The sequence below is a fragment of the Epinephelus fuscoguttatus genome, linkage group LG13, assembly GCF_011397635.1.
Source record: "Epinephelus fuscoguttatus linkage group LG13, E.fuscoguttatus.final_Chr_v1".
NCBI classification, from domain to species: Eukaryota; Metazoa; Chordata; class Actinopteri; order Perciformes; family Serranidae; genus Epinephelus; species Epinephelus fuscoguttatus.
The window spans coordinates 22,703,921-22,718,512 of record NC_064764.1 but is presented as its reverse complement, the minus strand read 5'-3'; the positions used below and the strand labels follow the sequence as shown (position 1 = coordinate 22,718,512).

Below are 14,592 nucleotides of genomic sequence, written 5' to 3'. Positions count from 1 at the left end.
CTGTCTTAATGTACACTGAACAGCCACAATCGCAGGGCCATGGACAGGGTAAACACACTTGCAGGAAGCAGACTAGTGACAGGATAATAAAGTGCCATGATTGATTCAGCTTGCTGTGTGCCAGATCGGTTTATTGTGTGGGAGGAGAGGTACCAGATTGTGTAAGTTTCTGTGCTGAGCTATCTGTTGTCTTGCTCAAGAGTGGAGCTGAGGCGGGCTGAGGGATTATATGTAAATGTTATGGTTTCATAGAACTGTTGGCATGTTCTTGTATTGTTTTTCTTCCTGGATCTACAAGGCTGCATGTTCATTTTGTATTTTACTTAACTTAAAGTTACAGTTACAACACTCCATTACAAGTAAAAGTACTGCATTGAAAATACTAGTTAAGTATTATCAGCAAATGTTACTGTACTTAGCAACAAAAATAGAAGTACTCAATGCAGGCAGCTGGTCACTGTGAGTGGTAAAATAGTCAACATCATGTTACTGGGTGATTATTACAGATGCATTCATGTTTAAGAAGCATTTTATCATTATAGTTTTAATTTGAACAATTTTATAAAAGTGGGTTAGGTAGTTTAATCTGTAATAGTGTATCAAATTTGGGCGTTGGGATATTGTGATGGATATTTTTGAACATTGTATGGACCAAATGATTGATCGATTGATTAAGAATGCACCAAACCTGGTAATCAGCCTTTACCAGTGGTGGAGGAAGTGCTTAAGTTGAAATACCATAGTCTGAAAATACACCAGTAGAAGAAGAAGTCCTAAATTTACAGTATTAGTACAAGTGTTATCAGCAAAATGCACTTTGAGTATCTAAAGTTAAAGTACTCAGTATGAAGAGTAGCTCCTTTCACTGTTATATTATTAAACTATATAATATTATTCTGTGTTTATCACCAAGGAATACATGAAAGAGCATTTTAATGTTATAGAAAATGTTACTTCAGTAAAAGTAATTAAGTATTAGTAGGCAAACTGCATAAAGTAACAAAAATAAAAGTACTCAGTGCAGAAAATCAGCCCCTGTGAGTGTTATAGTCTTAGATATCACGTTATTGGATAATTATTACTGATGCACTGATGCATAAGTCACATTTAACTGATGTAGTTTAAATTTGAACAACTGTATAAATGTAGATAGTAGTTTAATCTGTAACAATCTATCATATATGGTTTGTATCATATTTTATAAACTCATCATCTTGTTTTGTGTGTAAAACCTTAGTCTGCAAAATAAGTAGTTACTATAGCTGCCAAATTACTGTGCAGGAGTCTAAGGTACAGTATAAGTTGTGTTTTTTATCTCACCAAAAGGGCTAAACACCAAAATATTTAGTCTATTACTATATTTGGCATACAAAAGCATCAAATAGTCATTTTTTGGAAGCTGAATCCAGTAAAAGTTTGCCATTTTTGGTGAGAAAATGACTCACAGAATTGATTTATCATCAAAATAGTTGCCAATTAATTGTCTTGTGAAAGTACAATTGATTAATTGTCTCAGCTCTGCAATGTTTACCTCTGACATGCAGTGGAGTAGAAGTATAAAGAAGCATTAACAGCTTTGCTTTTATTGTAACAATCAGTTTTTATGATGCCAAAATTCACTGTTTCAGAAAGGGTTAAAAAAAAATAAATAAATAAAAAACTGTTACCTGGCTGATCTGTGGCCAGCAGCGACTGTTAGTCTGCGCGCGTCCGTTGGAAAGAGAGTTAATGCATATTAATGGGGCCTGTAAAAGCAACTAATTGAGCATTCCGGATCTTGCTGAGTTGGGGATCTGTGAGTGACATTGTGCAGCCCCAGGACCTCCACCAGACTGCCTTTATTAGCTCTCTGAACTGGGATGTAGGTCAGGCCATTAAAAACAGGAAGGGCTTTTCCACTAAATATTGCTGTGACAGCCTCATATTTGACACCCCAATCTGTGAGCAGTGCTTAGGAGACATTTGCAGCAGCCGCACGCCGGTGAACAGCTCTGAGTAAAGAGACGTTATAGAGCCGGGTTGCTGCTCCAAAAAGTTAATCCTGGTTTAAAGCGATTTAATTGAGCACAATAAAAAGCAGCCATATGCATCCCATAAAAATCAACAGCGTTCCATATGAGCGCAAAGTAAACATGCCTTGAAAATCACTTCATGTGTAACAAGTCTCATATTCAAGTGTTGCTAATGTAATTTAGTTAATGACTGAAACAAAGGCTGCATTTATTTTTTGCTTGTATGGTGGATTTTTTTTGGCTACATTTGACATGTTGATGGAAAATAAGCTCGGGTTGGATATTATGAACCCATCATTATTTTAAAATTGTTCTGCTTAACAAAGGAGCAACACTTTGGCAGCCTCCAACAAGTATTTAGCTGTATTTAAATCAAAAGCTCACACTTTATATTTCGGAGCTACGCCTGTATAAACCAGACTAGACAGAACACACTAAATCACCATCTAAAGCAGTAAGTAGTAGGGCGATAATATTTCAACAGGGGGCAGCACACTGCCATTACAGATTGGCCTTTAAATCATATTTAATTGCTCTTTTGTGTAGTAGTCTGTAACTGCAGCTTGACTGGAGCTCGAAACGCACCGTTCTTCTAATCTACTACACCGTGCACACCATATACTGTCTGTCTATCAAACCCACTCTCCATATGCCGTCCTTAACAACCTTCTGTCTGCTAAAACTAATGTGCACGTCTTAGTTAGGGTGTTACAATAAAAACAGACAACAGCACATCCTAGTAATGGATCACAGTATGAGGTCAAGCAGATTCCTCCGAAGGGGCCGCCTCATTTTCTTTTCCTGTCATCAGCTTTGGGGTGGCTTTTACTAAAGTGTCATAAGCCATTTCATTGTAAATCTCAGTGACCTTGAAGTCACTAGAAAAAGCACAGATCCGTAAACCAATCATCGCACGGCTGCCCCTGTCAGCCACGCTCCTGTTCACACAGTCACTGCCTGAATTTCCTGATGTTAAACAGAGGAAGGAAAGAGGAATAAAGCTCAGTTCACGCCAGTGTTTGTGAGAACACAGTGTCAGTTTTAAACTTTATTTAAAATCCAGTCAATATTGGCGTTACAGCACCGCTGTAAGGGAAATATTTAATAAAATCGCTCTTTTCAGTTGAACATCCCTAAGCACAGGGCATCCAGTGGATATAGAGGTGTTACAGACTTAGCTAAAAAGTCAGGATAAAGACTAATGATACTGCGAGCCTCAGCATTTCTTAGACCACTTCCAACTGCGCTGCTCACCAGCTGCACAAAGATCAGTGTTATTATGGATTTGCTGGAAAATCAATCCTGTGAATGCTAATGTCCTTTATATCTTTCAGAGATAAAGAATGCTCGGTGCATTTCTGTGGGATGATTTCCAGCGGTATCAGAGATCTGTCCGTCTACTCCTACTGTGGATTATTGGACCAGCTGTTTGAAGGCTGTCTACACTCTCAATGAAACGGGTTCTCAGGTTCTCTGCATGACCCACGCAGGTTAAAGAATTCACAAGCATAGCCTTTGCAGAGCTGTGTGCACATCTTTAAAAACAAGTGACCTGGATTCAGTTTCCACCTGATTTTACACCTGTTCTCCAGTTTGCTCGGGGAATAGAACTGCGAGTGTTATCAAGGTGTATGGTAATCACTGCTGTAATTATTAACTGTGCCACCCAGGAGAAATGGCACCATCATTTTTTTTGCTTCACTGGCTATTTAGAAATAGCTTGATCTCAACAAAGTATACTATCCCTGCTATGTTGCCTCTGAGGCTCAGAAAATATTGAACTGATCTAACAATACAGTCCATAAAGAAGAATAAATAACATTGAAATCATTAGAAAAAAAGATAACCCACCACCATGGAGACCCTTTGAAGGATGTAGCCTAGCCATATTAAACAGGAATGCAAATTACACCCACAAGCTTCTTAGCCTTAACCCTACTGTACATATTTGTAGACTTTATAATAAGGACACCATGTGTCTGAAACTACTACATGTATGTATTTCAAGTAAGGGAAAGTTGTGTGTTAACAATCATGAAGCAAAGCAAAATGTAGATGGAGACACTGGAAATACTGAGAACATAGTTTATAGCAACTTGAAGCCAATCGCTATATTTCTCTGAACAAGCCAAATCCTGGTTTTCTGTACTAAACATCATACTAGAGTTAAAGGTCCAGTGTGTATTTAGAGGGATAATTTGACAGAAATCGAATATAATACAATATTTTCTCTAGTGTATAATCACCTGAAAATCAGAATCCGTATGTTTTCGTTAGCTTAGGATGAGCCACCGTAGTTAGCAGCCTCTTTGTGATGAGCTGCACTGTGTCAAACAAAAAAAACCAAACTGATTTATAACGTGAAACTGTCTTATTCAGTGTTTTCACCGGTTTTAATTACTTGGTTCATTTGTTTTGGAAGAGAGGAGACCTCTGCAGATAATTTGCTCCAGCTAAAACTCTTCTAGCCAATGAACACTATAATGAAGCCTGTAGTTGTGTGTCAGCTCTATGCTGAGCCATTCCCTGCAAAAACAGCATGCTAATGTTTTTAGCACAAGCCTATGGCATTTAACATTGTATAAATTAGCCTAAATTAGTTTCTCCGCTCCATTACATACCACAAGGTTCACCGACAAAATAACTATCTTATATTAAACACGTTTTCCAAACAAATATAACATGCTAACGTTATTAGCACAAGCCTATGGCATTTTACATTGTATAAATTAGCCTAGCGACAAGTGGAGAATTCCTCTGCTCATATGAAGCCAGAATAAATCACACACAAGACTTAAAATGCTATTGTTGTGGAGGCTTTATTGTCTTTACATTTTTTTTTCTTATTGGTGAAATTAAAGTAAATAAAAGCTTTGTTTGTCTCCACTGAGGGAAATGGTTTCAGCTTGCAAAACTAGACAGAAGGCCTGCCGCACTGTGACGTGTAGTTACATTTCTGGGGAGGTGCACATCAAGCTATGGCGTAGGGTACAGTGCCAATGCAGAAGTATAAATCCTGCTCAACCCAAAGTTCATGCTTGGCACATGGGAGAAGTTTCAGCTGGTTGCAATCTGCAATCCTCACTGCCAGATGCCACGAAATCTGACACGCTGCACAATTAAAGTCAAATCAAACTTAAGTCATTTTAATCAGTATGTATGTGTGAGTTGGGCCTGCTTTTGTGTCTTGATGTGGTGTTACATATATGTCATTTGTGCTCAGGTCTCTTTTGCAAAAGAGATTTTGATCTTTGATATCTTGATTTTGATACTTGTATACTAAATTATCTTAAGTCTAGGCTGCAGCAGTGTTGGTGAGAAGTGAATGTGGGTGTCATCATTTCTTTTAGTTCAGTCCTTGTCATTTATATTACCAAACAGTTGACAAGTGTCATAGTTAAGACTTGAAGTTGTAGCTTGTAGTTTGATTTCTTTACCATATTTCTTTTTGACCCCACAACCAGATTTAAGAACAACTTGGAATGAAAGCCCAGCCAGATGTTTCCGTAAGAGAAAATCTGATTTATCTATTAGCTTTAGTTAATACTTTGAACAGAGGGAACTGCCTTAAGTGATGTACGTGTAAGTAAGAAATCAGAGGTGGAGCGTGGGCGAAGCGCAGCCCTACAGGCTGTGTATCCTTGGTCTTGACAAAGAAAGGAGCCTCAGTAGTTTCGTGCAGCATCCAGGAATGGAGATTAGCATGGAGCCATCAGCAGCGCTGCAGTCCCTCCCTACCCTGCTTCTCCTGTCAGACCGCCTCCTCCCTGCTTGTCAGGAGCTCCGACGAGGAGCTGTAAAAACCTTTTCCCCTCTCCTTAACAACTGCAAAACAACACGCACACACCCCGGCTGAGGTGCCTGCTTTTCTGAGGCCTCTGACAGGACGTGCTGCAGGCACAAATTGTAATTCATAAAGGTTAAGGGGGTCAATGCCTTTTATTACCAGTCTGAGTGCATCCAGCTTGATGGGGCGGGCATGCAAATGGAATGTCTCAGAGTGTTCTATGCAAGAACTCAGACAGCGAGTGCGTGCGTGCCTCTGAATGGGAGGAAGTAAAAGGTGGTGGGGGGTGCGTGAGATCGGCTGCTCTCTCCACCTTCCACAGCCATGTAGGACCACACAGCCGCTGCCCGGTTAATTAGACAGTATGACATTGACCCCAGGTAGTTAACGGCCACTTTGATATGTGCCGTCTTGCAATTAATATATTGTAAATCTTCATGTTTTATCATACGGCTAGCTCTGACCTATAAGTGTCTGCATTACACTTGGACCTACAATACATTCTTACATTTTACATTTGCATCAACAGAAATACAATATCACCACTGTGAGATTAAAGACCTGTCATGTGACTGTTTAGTTTTCACAGCTCACTCTTTCTGCTCGATGAAAAGGAATAAAGATTAAGAGGTTTAAACCAAACCAGATACAGTATCACACAAGTAGGATAAAAGTATTTGATCTATGGGATATTTATCAAGACTATGTCAAGAATATAAAATATTCTGTTTAGATGAAGCTGCCAGTGAATCTTAGGACAATGCTGTTGTGCAAAGTCTCTGTTTCTCATCTCTTTTGTGTAGTTACCATGACCCCGGCAACAAAGGCTATGATCACATTAGACCCTATTGCACCCTCTGCTGGGCCTTTGTGGAAATGACCTTGTTCTTGGTTGCTACAAGTAACGCACAAGCTCCTGTCAGTGTCACAAACTGGGCACAATGATGCAAGAACAGGTTTGTGACTTTATGATATAATAATTACTGGACATGAGACACAGTTTTACCAGGTTGTGTCACTTTTTCTGGTTTTATGATACAGGTTTGAGAATACATCAGAATACAGTAGAAAACAACAGAACAGATGTGATGGAGTACAATACATCTAAATAGAACAGAGTAAAATAGAACAGAATATGATAGAGTAGAACAGGATAGAATAGAATGCAACTGAATAGAACAGAAAAAATAAAATAGGGAGGAATAGAACAGACTATGATAGAACAGAACAGAATATGATGGAGTAGAATACATCAGACTATATAAAAACAGAATATAATAGAACATAAGAAAATATGGAAATATAGATAAGAACAATAAAATACGATAGAACCGAATATGATAAACCAGAAATTGGAATATAACGACATAGAATAGGGTAGAAAAGAAACAGAATAGGATAGAACAGACTATGATGAAATAGTATACATCAGAATAGAATAGACTATATAAAAATAGAATAGAACAGAGTATGATAGAATAGGATTCATCAGAGTAGAATGAAATACATCAGAATAGAACAGAACAAAACAGAATAGGTAGAATAGAAAAGAACAGAATATTATGTAGTAGAATACATCAAAGTAGAATGGAATACATCAGAACAGTATAGAACAGAACAGAGTACGATAGAACCCAATACATCAGAATAGATTAGAACAGGGCAGAATAGAATAGAACACAATATGATAGAACAGAACAGAATATGATGGAGTAGAATAGAATAGAATGGAATACATCAGAGTAAAATAGTAAACAATAGAGCAGATATAATGGAATGTGATACATCAGAATAGAATACGATAGAGCAGAATGCAACTGAAAAGAACAGAAAAAAAATAGGGCAGATGAGAACAGAACATAAAAGAACATAATAATAACAGAATATGGTAGGAAATAACAAAATAGAAAGTTGTAGGATAGAATAAAATACTATAGAGTTGAATAGAACAGAATAGGATAGAACAGACTTTGATAGAATAGAATACATCAGAACAGAATCGAAGAAAAAAGAATAGGGTGGAATAGATTAGAACAGAATATGATGGAAAAGAACAGAATATGATGAATATGAATAGTACACGTCAGAGTATAGAATGGAATTCACCAGAATAGAATAGACTATATAAAATAGAATAGAACAGAATTGGGTAGAATAGAGTACATCAGAGTTGAATGGAATACAACACAACAGATTAGAACAAAATAGTACAGGGTAGAATAGAATAGAATAGAATATCATGGAGTAGAATGCATCAGAATTAAATAGACCACATAAAAACAGAATAGAAGAGAAAATGATAAAACAGAATACATTACGGTAAAATGGAACACATCAGAACAGAATATAATAGAAGAAAACACAATACAATAGATTAAAACACAACAGAACATGATGAAATCAAATACAACAGAATAAATAGGACAGAGCCGAACAGTACTATGGGGCAGAATAGAGCTGATTTTTAATGCATGAGCTCGTTCCTTGTCTTCTTCTGCGTGTCTGGTACGTAGACTATGATCTACTGACTGTTTGAATGTGTGGCTTCATGTTGGCTGTGAAACTGCAAAGATCATACCTGAGGAGCCACTGAGACATTCCTCTCTTAAAGCCAGCATGCAGCAAAGGCAGACTCCCTGTGCTCATTACCTTTCCATCACAGACCAGCTGCTGTGGAGTCATTCATCACGATTACAAATCTGCCCTGGTGTTGGTAGCCTACAGCTCCACCATCAGCCTGCGAGATGCACAGACAGGGCCCTGAGCCATCAGTCCCTCTGGGCACGGTGTTAAATTCACACCACAACAGGTGATAGTGGCGGACAGCGGCGGGCAGCTTTTGTTATGAGGGGAAAAACTCATTTTGAAATACTGGTTGAAATTCTGCCTCCACTCCAACCGCAGTATGTAGACCATGTGACAAATATAGGGTCTTTTAGATGTTGCACTGGTGCCATGCTAATAACAGTATCATTTAGAACACCTGTAAAACAGGAATTTCTCTTTCTTAATTCACTGAAAAAGGTGTCATTGTGTGCTTTGCTGTCTCTGTGCACAAATATACAGGAAAGGGAAGCACATGGTTTTCATAAACTAGTTAGGATCACACTAACCTCATTTAAATTGACAGAATTTCCTGCTTTGACCTGCAGCCATGCTACAGCCAAGAATTCCCATCCCTGGAGCAAACCCTATTTCCCACAGTCGAGCTAAGGTCTACTAAAAATGGGCATCTGAATGTGAACGTTGACAGATAGATTTAACCCATATCTCTCAGAAATTCTTACAGTCACATTAATAATCAAACGTCTGTTACAAGCTGCCCTGGAAGTCTCTTGAACTTCAGTAAGATAAGTAATGTCACACACATTTAAGACATGTGACACTGCATTCACTCCAAACTTGGCACTTATTATGGTAAACACAACTTCAAAAAAATAAAATAACCCATTAAAATCCAAATTTTCCCTTTTTAATTTCCTCTTTATGTAGCTTTTAAGGTGGAAAAATAATTTTAGTTTATGTTTTCACATTAATATATTCTGTAGAAGCTTGTTCCAGGCTGTACATTGAAGCTATATTGTGTTTACACTGCCTGAGATATTCAAACTACCTGGACCATTTCCTCTGGTCTTGTGCATTATTTTATACATTTTTCCCCAAATTGAGCCTGTCATATATGGTATCTGTGGACACTGGGATCTCCACTAGAACTTAAAATGATTTGTTTTTATTTTTGTCTTATTTTTATTTGTTTATTTATTTTTTATTTTACTTTATTTTATTTATTTAATTGATTTAATTTAATTTTGGATTTTATTTTATTTTTATTTATTTATTTATTTATTTATTTATTCATCTATTTGTTTGTTTAATTAATTATTTTATTTCTATTTATTTAATTAATTTAATTATTTTTAAAATGTTATTTTATTTTCATTTATTTATTCAATTTTATGTATTTATTTATTTAGCTATTTATTTGTTTGTTTAATTAATCATTTTATTTTATTTATTTATTTATTTATTCATTTGAGAAAATATACATTAAGACATCTCTGTGGAGCTATTTTTGTTGCTAGTGCACAAAGGCTTAAAGATAAACATACCTAAGGCTAGACTGCCAACCTGCCCCAGGAACTCAAACACCCACAAGCCCCTGAGGCAGGAGATGTATTATGTGCCAGATGATTTGTGGTGGTTTGTTTAATTGCAGATTTTCCTGAAAATATGCACCTGTAAAACACATTATGAAATGAAACGATCATTGTCATAAAGTATAAGGCTAGTGATATTCCTTTATATTTTCGTTATTGTCAACATATCCCACAAAAAGTCCAAAACCAATAATGTGTCTTCTGTCTGCCAGTACTTTGCAACTCTCCCTCCCTGTCTGTGACACTCAGCAGCACTGCCATTAGTTCCTACTAACACTGGCAATCTTTAAAATGTGTCACAAATGTATGCTGTCATTTTTTAAAATGCCTGAGTTATTGACTGAAACTGTCAGACACAGTAGCTTTTAGATAATGTCACTCAAACAATATGCTTATGTGGCACACTCCTGTGTATTCAGCAGGACAGCAGCAGGACAGTGTATATGGGATTGACTTAGTACAACCTGCAGTGCTGATGGTCATTGATAAGTACTAAATTGTTTTTTGGACAACAAAGGTCTACAGCACAGAGGAATAATCTATATCACATTTTGGCCACAAGGCAATACTCGCTACTTGGATCAATTCATTATTAGTTTTGGTCTTTTCATGGGACTTGTTGGCGATAAGAAATATCACCAGACTTATCCCTCGAAGCAGTATCTGTAATATTAACTGTCTTGTCCACCTGTGTTAAACTTTACATGTTGCATATTCATAATAGATTATTATTTAACATAATCGAATCTTGTTTTCTGCACAATCACTTTACATTTGTTTAGATTCATTTACACTAGGCTACCTGTATTTATTTTTACAGCACAGTGAATTAAGGCTGACTGGGATAGTGTTTGGATTTCCTCCTTCTGTAAGCTCTCTTGCTATAAATTAAAAGAAGCCCAAGAAATTATGTTATATTATTTTTCTGTTACAGTTACAGTAAAGGTTATATCATATTCTAAGGAGGTGTGACATTCCCTTTTATGTAAACCGACCCTTTTTTGTAGTATGTGGGCGATTGGGACAACACATGTTATCAATGATTTAAGTTAATGTAAGTATATCAGTTGCACAGTTTATGCCATACTTTGATATAATCTCACATGCACATTTTTCTTGTCCTGTTCATCATTATGAATTAAGACTCCATGTACATTTTTGTTAAACATTATTGCTTAAGTCTGTCACAGTGACCCCCTCCCTACCACATCCTCCCTTATTCTCCTCCACCAAATTTCATTACACATTTAAATGAGGTAAAAACAGTTTATGGTCATTCTATTGTTTTGCATGAGGAGCAGGGAAACACATTATCATTCCTCTGTTGCCTGTACTGAAATGTTTACAGATGGATGATAGTCTCACTTACCTTATCTCTTGTGTCTTATTTTCCCCTCAGGCCCCTTGGTATGTTAATCTGTTTTATCCTTAACTCATTCATCCATTTTCTCTTTAAAGTATATGTTTGGCTCACTTTCAACATTGTAGTAGAGCCAGACCATCAGGATTTGTCAATATCCTTCAATATAACGATACATAAATAATATAATTAAGTGTAAAACAATAATTATCCTTCTTAACTGTATTCACACTATGAAGGTGCATCCGTCAATAGCCACTAACCGTGTGTAAACAACGATTAGTTTTGTGAATGAGCACTGCTCCTGTCACCGTGTTCAATAAAGTTTCTGTGAAATGACCTTCCTCTGTCATCATCCGGGCCTCTACATACATCACACCGCGCATGCGCACTCTTCCACTGTGGTTCGACCTCTGCAGTCGGTAAGTGAGCAATGGTAGTTTGAATGGGAAGCCTAGTGTTATAAATCCCTTTTCATCCTCTCTCGTAACTTCACATTGCAGCGCACAAGTGAGGATGGCATGCAGAATGGATGTGATTGTACATATGAGTGGCTTTATTTTCTCTGTGGAGCATTTTTACACCCGTTTGACCTTACTTCTCTCCGGTCTTTCCCTCCTCAGAGAGACCCGGGCTTCAACCAGATTCGACCGAACCGGTTAAAACTACCTAAAATAGAAAATGTACGCCTGTGCAAAGTTCGTCTCCACGCCGGCTCTGGTGAGTTTGCTTTTTTCGGTGTGTTTTCGTGCTGTGAATGTGAGTCCTGCTTTCTTAGTATCAGGAATAAATCCGATGGGCCTTTGGTTGAACTTGACTGTAGCTAGCTGGCAAGGGTATATGCAGTGTAGGCCAACCGGCTAGCTAGCTAATGCTAAAGCACTGAAATACTTTGTAAACCGTGGTAATGTAGTTCTTATTTTACGTGTAAGGTGCTTGTAAATCAGAAACTGTCCTTGCCTTTGCTTTACCTTGTAGCGGGCGTTTCTAGTGATAGCTGTTAGCTAAGGTCATTACAAGCCTCTGTTAGCCTAAATTAGTGCAGAGTTCACCTGCAAACTGGTGCACAGAGCTGTGCAGTAGATATAATAACTATCTCCTTGTGCATTTGGGCATTGTTTGCTTCCAAATAAATGTAGACTGTTTTATTGCTCAATATCCAAGGTCATGTTTCAGTTTCTAGTTACTTAACCTGGCTAATAAGTTTAAATCATAATTGGACAATTGGTTAATAAGGTTGCTAACAATGTTTATTGTAGCTTGCCAGTGGCACACATGAGCAAAAAAAAAATTCAAACTACCCACCACAAGTGACTGACAGCACACACTGTACTCATAAATCATTAAAGGCCACAGGTCATAAAGTGTGTGCACTGCTGTGAATGACACTGGGATTGACAAAGGGACATTCAAGGTGCCTTCCACCTGCTTAGACTGGGGATAGCTACCATCAATATGTTTCTTGTGTTACTGAGCTTGTGTGTGTGTGTTGTTGTTGCTAAATTTGTACCGTGTTTGTATCTGTGCTGCTGCTGCTGCAGGTCCGTGCTGGTTCCCGGGCTCTTTACAGACCCCTCTCTGCCTCTGTGCTGTCCAGGCCTGAGCTCAAAACAGAGGTAAGAAGAAACACAGGCTTCCCACTTGGGCTGCAGCCTTCATTCTACCTAGGCACTTAAAACCAGTGTGGACTGATTGCATCAAGTCATTTACTCTATAAGATGTCAGATTAATGTCAAATGTCAACCACAAAGGTTTAGACCTGTGTAACAGTTTAAAATTGGTCTGACAAATAGCCAAAAAAATTGAAGACCCAGCTCGTTCTTTAGTTTCAAGCTCAGTGTATTGAATTAGTTTTTAATGTGACATGAAGAAAAGTATGAAACTCTTTTTCTTTGCATTGTCAAGATTAATATGGAAAATGATTGGGTTTTGGTGCTTGGCAGAATTATTAAATGATAAAAGCTATTTAGCTTTTATCATATCAGTGTTTTCGAATCAGCTACACTTATCACAGGTGTTTTGAGTGCTAACGAACTGCACTGTCATATCTGATGGCACCGGTTTTTAAGGTGAAAGTTTATGGTTTTTGTGTTTTCTTGCTCCAGAGCACTGTTGCTGTGATGCCACAGAGCCCCCTCACCCAGGTCACACTGAGGGGCTTCCAGACCAGCGCTATCAGCAGGGACGTTGACACCGCTGCCAAGTTCATTGGAGCTGGAGCTGCCACAGTCGGAGTAGCTGGATCTGGAGCTGGAATTGGGACTGTGTTCGGCAGTCTCATTATTGGCTATGCTAGGTTTGTTCTCACTGACATATCTTTTGAAAATCTAGTTTAAATTACATGGATTAATTGATTTCTGCTGCATGCTGTTCTTTTCATAGATGCATTGACATTGTTGTTGTTGCAGGAACCCATCTCTGAAGCAGCAGCTGTTCTCATATGCCATCCTGGGATTTGCCCTGTCTGAAGCCATGGGACTGTTCTGTTTGATGGTTGCTTTCCTTATCCTGTTTGCTATGTAAAACTCTGCTGTCATACAACACTTTCAGATGTGACTACATATTTTATTGTGGCTACCAAAATTGTTCCGTGTTGGTGTCATGGAAATGTACATTTTCAAGTCTTTCAGACACTGTCGAAATACGCAAAACATGTATTGTACAAATGTAAGAAATTACGTGATTAAAATACATGTATTTGACTATTTAACAATGGCGGTAACTTTTATGTCTGGAATATCATGCTAGCACAACAGAAAGCCAAACAGCTTTCTTGAATGTCATCTTTTCTGTGAAGCAGCTGCTTAGACTTGCCATGAGTCAGCCTTGTTTTCTCAGCACATCACATGCAAGCTTTTTGGGGTCCACCTTAATGAATTTTTGGTTCAGATGCAGTTAAATAGTACTGTAATTAGGCAGCAAGTGAATGTGCTTGCTTTTGTAAATGGCGTTAAATAAATCTAGATGATTTAATTGAGTTATATAATGGCTTTGACTTTTTTGACTCATGAATGAAAGTCGCTGCTGAGTTGTCTAAAAAAAAAAAAGACTGGTTGTAGTCACTGGACCTTTCTGTAATATAAGCTGCTTGGATTGGACTGAATTTGGTTACAACTGAAACAGTGAAGTCAGTTGATTTAAAAATAACACAACATTTAGTAAATTGTTCTTGATTAGCGTATGAAGCAAAAATGGCCACATTTTGCTGGTTCCAGCTTCTCCAAAGTGAGGATGTACTGATTTACTGTCACTAATTCAAGATCTTAAGGTTTCAGT

General features: G+C 37.8%; 1 protein-coding gene across 2 annotated transcripts; it reads left to right on the top strand.

The window, feature by feature from the left end:
• The first annotated feature begins 11,671 nt into the window (after window positions 1-11,671).
• On the top strand, window positions 11,672-14,029 carry atp5mc3a (ATP synthase membrane subunit c locus 3a). Of its 2 annotated transcripts, none has more exons than XM_049594630.1 (5): window positions 11,672-11,738; window positions 11,940-12,036; window positions 12,858-12,932; window positions 13,422-13,612; window positions 13,725-14,029. In XM_049594630.1, the coding sequence occupies exons 2-5, from the start codon at window positions 11,998-12,000 to the stop codon at window positions 13,837-13,839; spliced, it is 420 nt and encodes a 139-aa protein (XP_049450587.1). In that variant the 5' UTR covers window positions 11,672-11,738; window positions 11,940-11,997; the 3' UTR covers window positions 13,840-14,029. The 2 variants fall into 2 exon arrangements, with proteins under 2 accessions (XP_049450587.1, XP_049450589.1); XM_049594632.1 differs by having other exon boundaries at window positions 11,736-11,826.
• The last annotated feature ends 563 nt before the right edge of the window (window positions 14,030-14,592 follow it).

Bases quoted from the DNA above. Each gene is read 5' to 3' on its own strand.
- atp5mc3a (XM_049594630.1), top strand. From the start codon at position 11,998: ATGTACGCCTGTGCAAAGTTCGTCTCCACGCCGGCTCTG. The intron at 12,933-13,421 runs GTAAGAAGAAAC...TTCTTGCTCCAG, and splicing joins GGCCTGAGCTCAAAACAGAG to AGCACTGTTGCTGTGATGCC. The intron at 13,613-13,724 runs GTTTGTTCTCAC...TTGTTGTTGCAG, and splicing joins CTCATTATTGGCTATGCTAG to GAACCCATCTCTGAAGCAGC.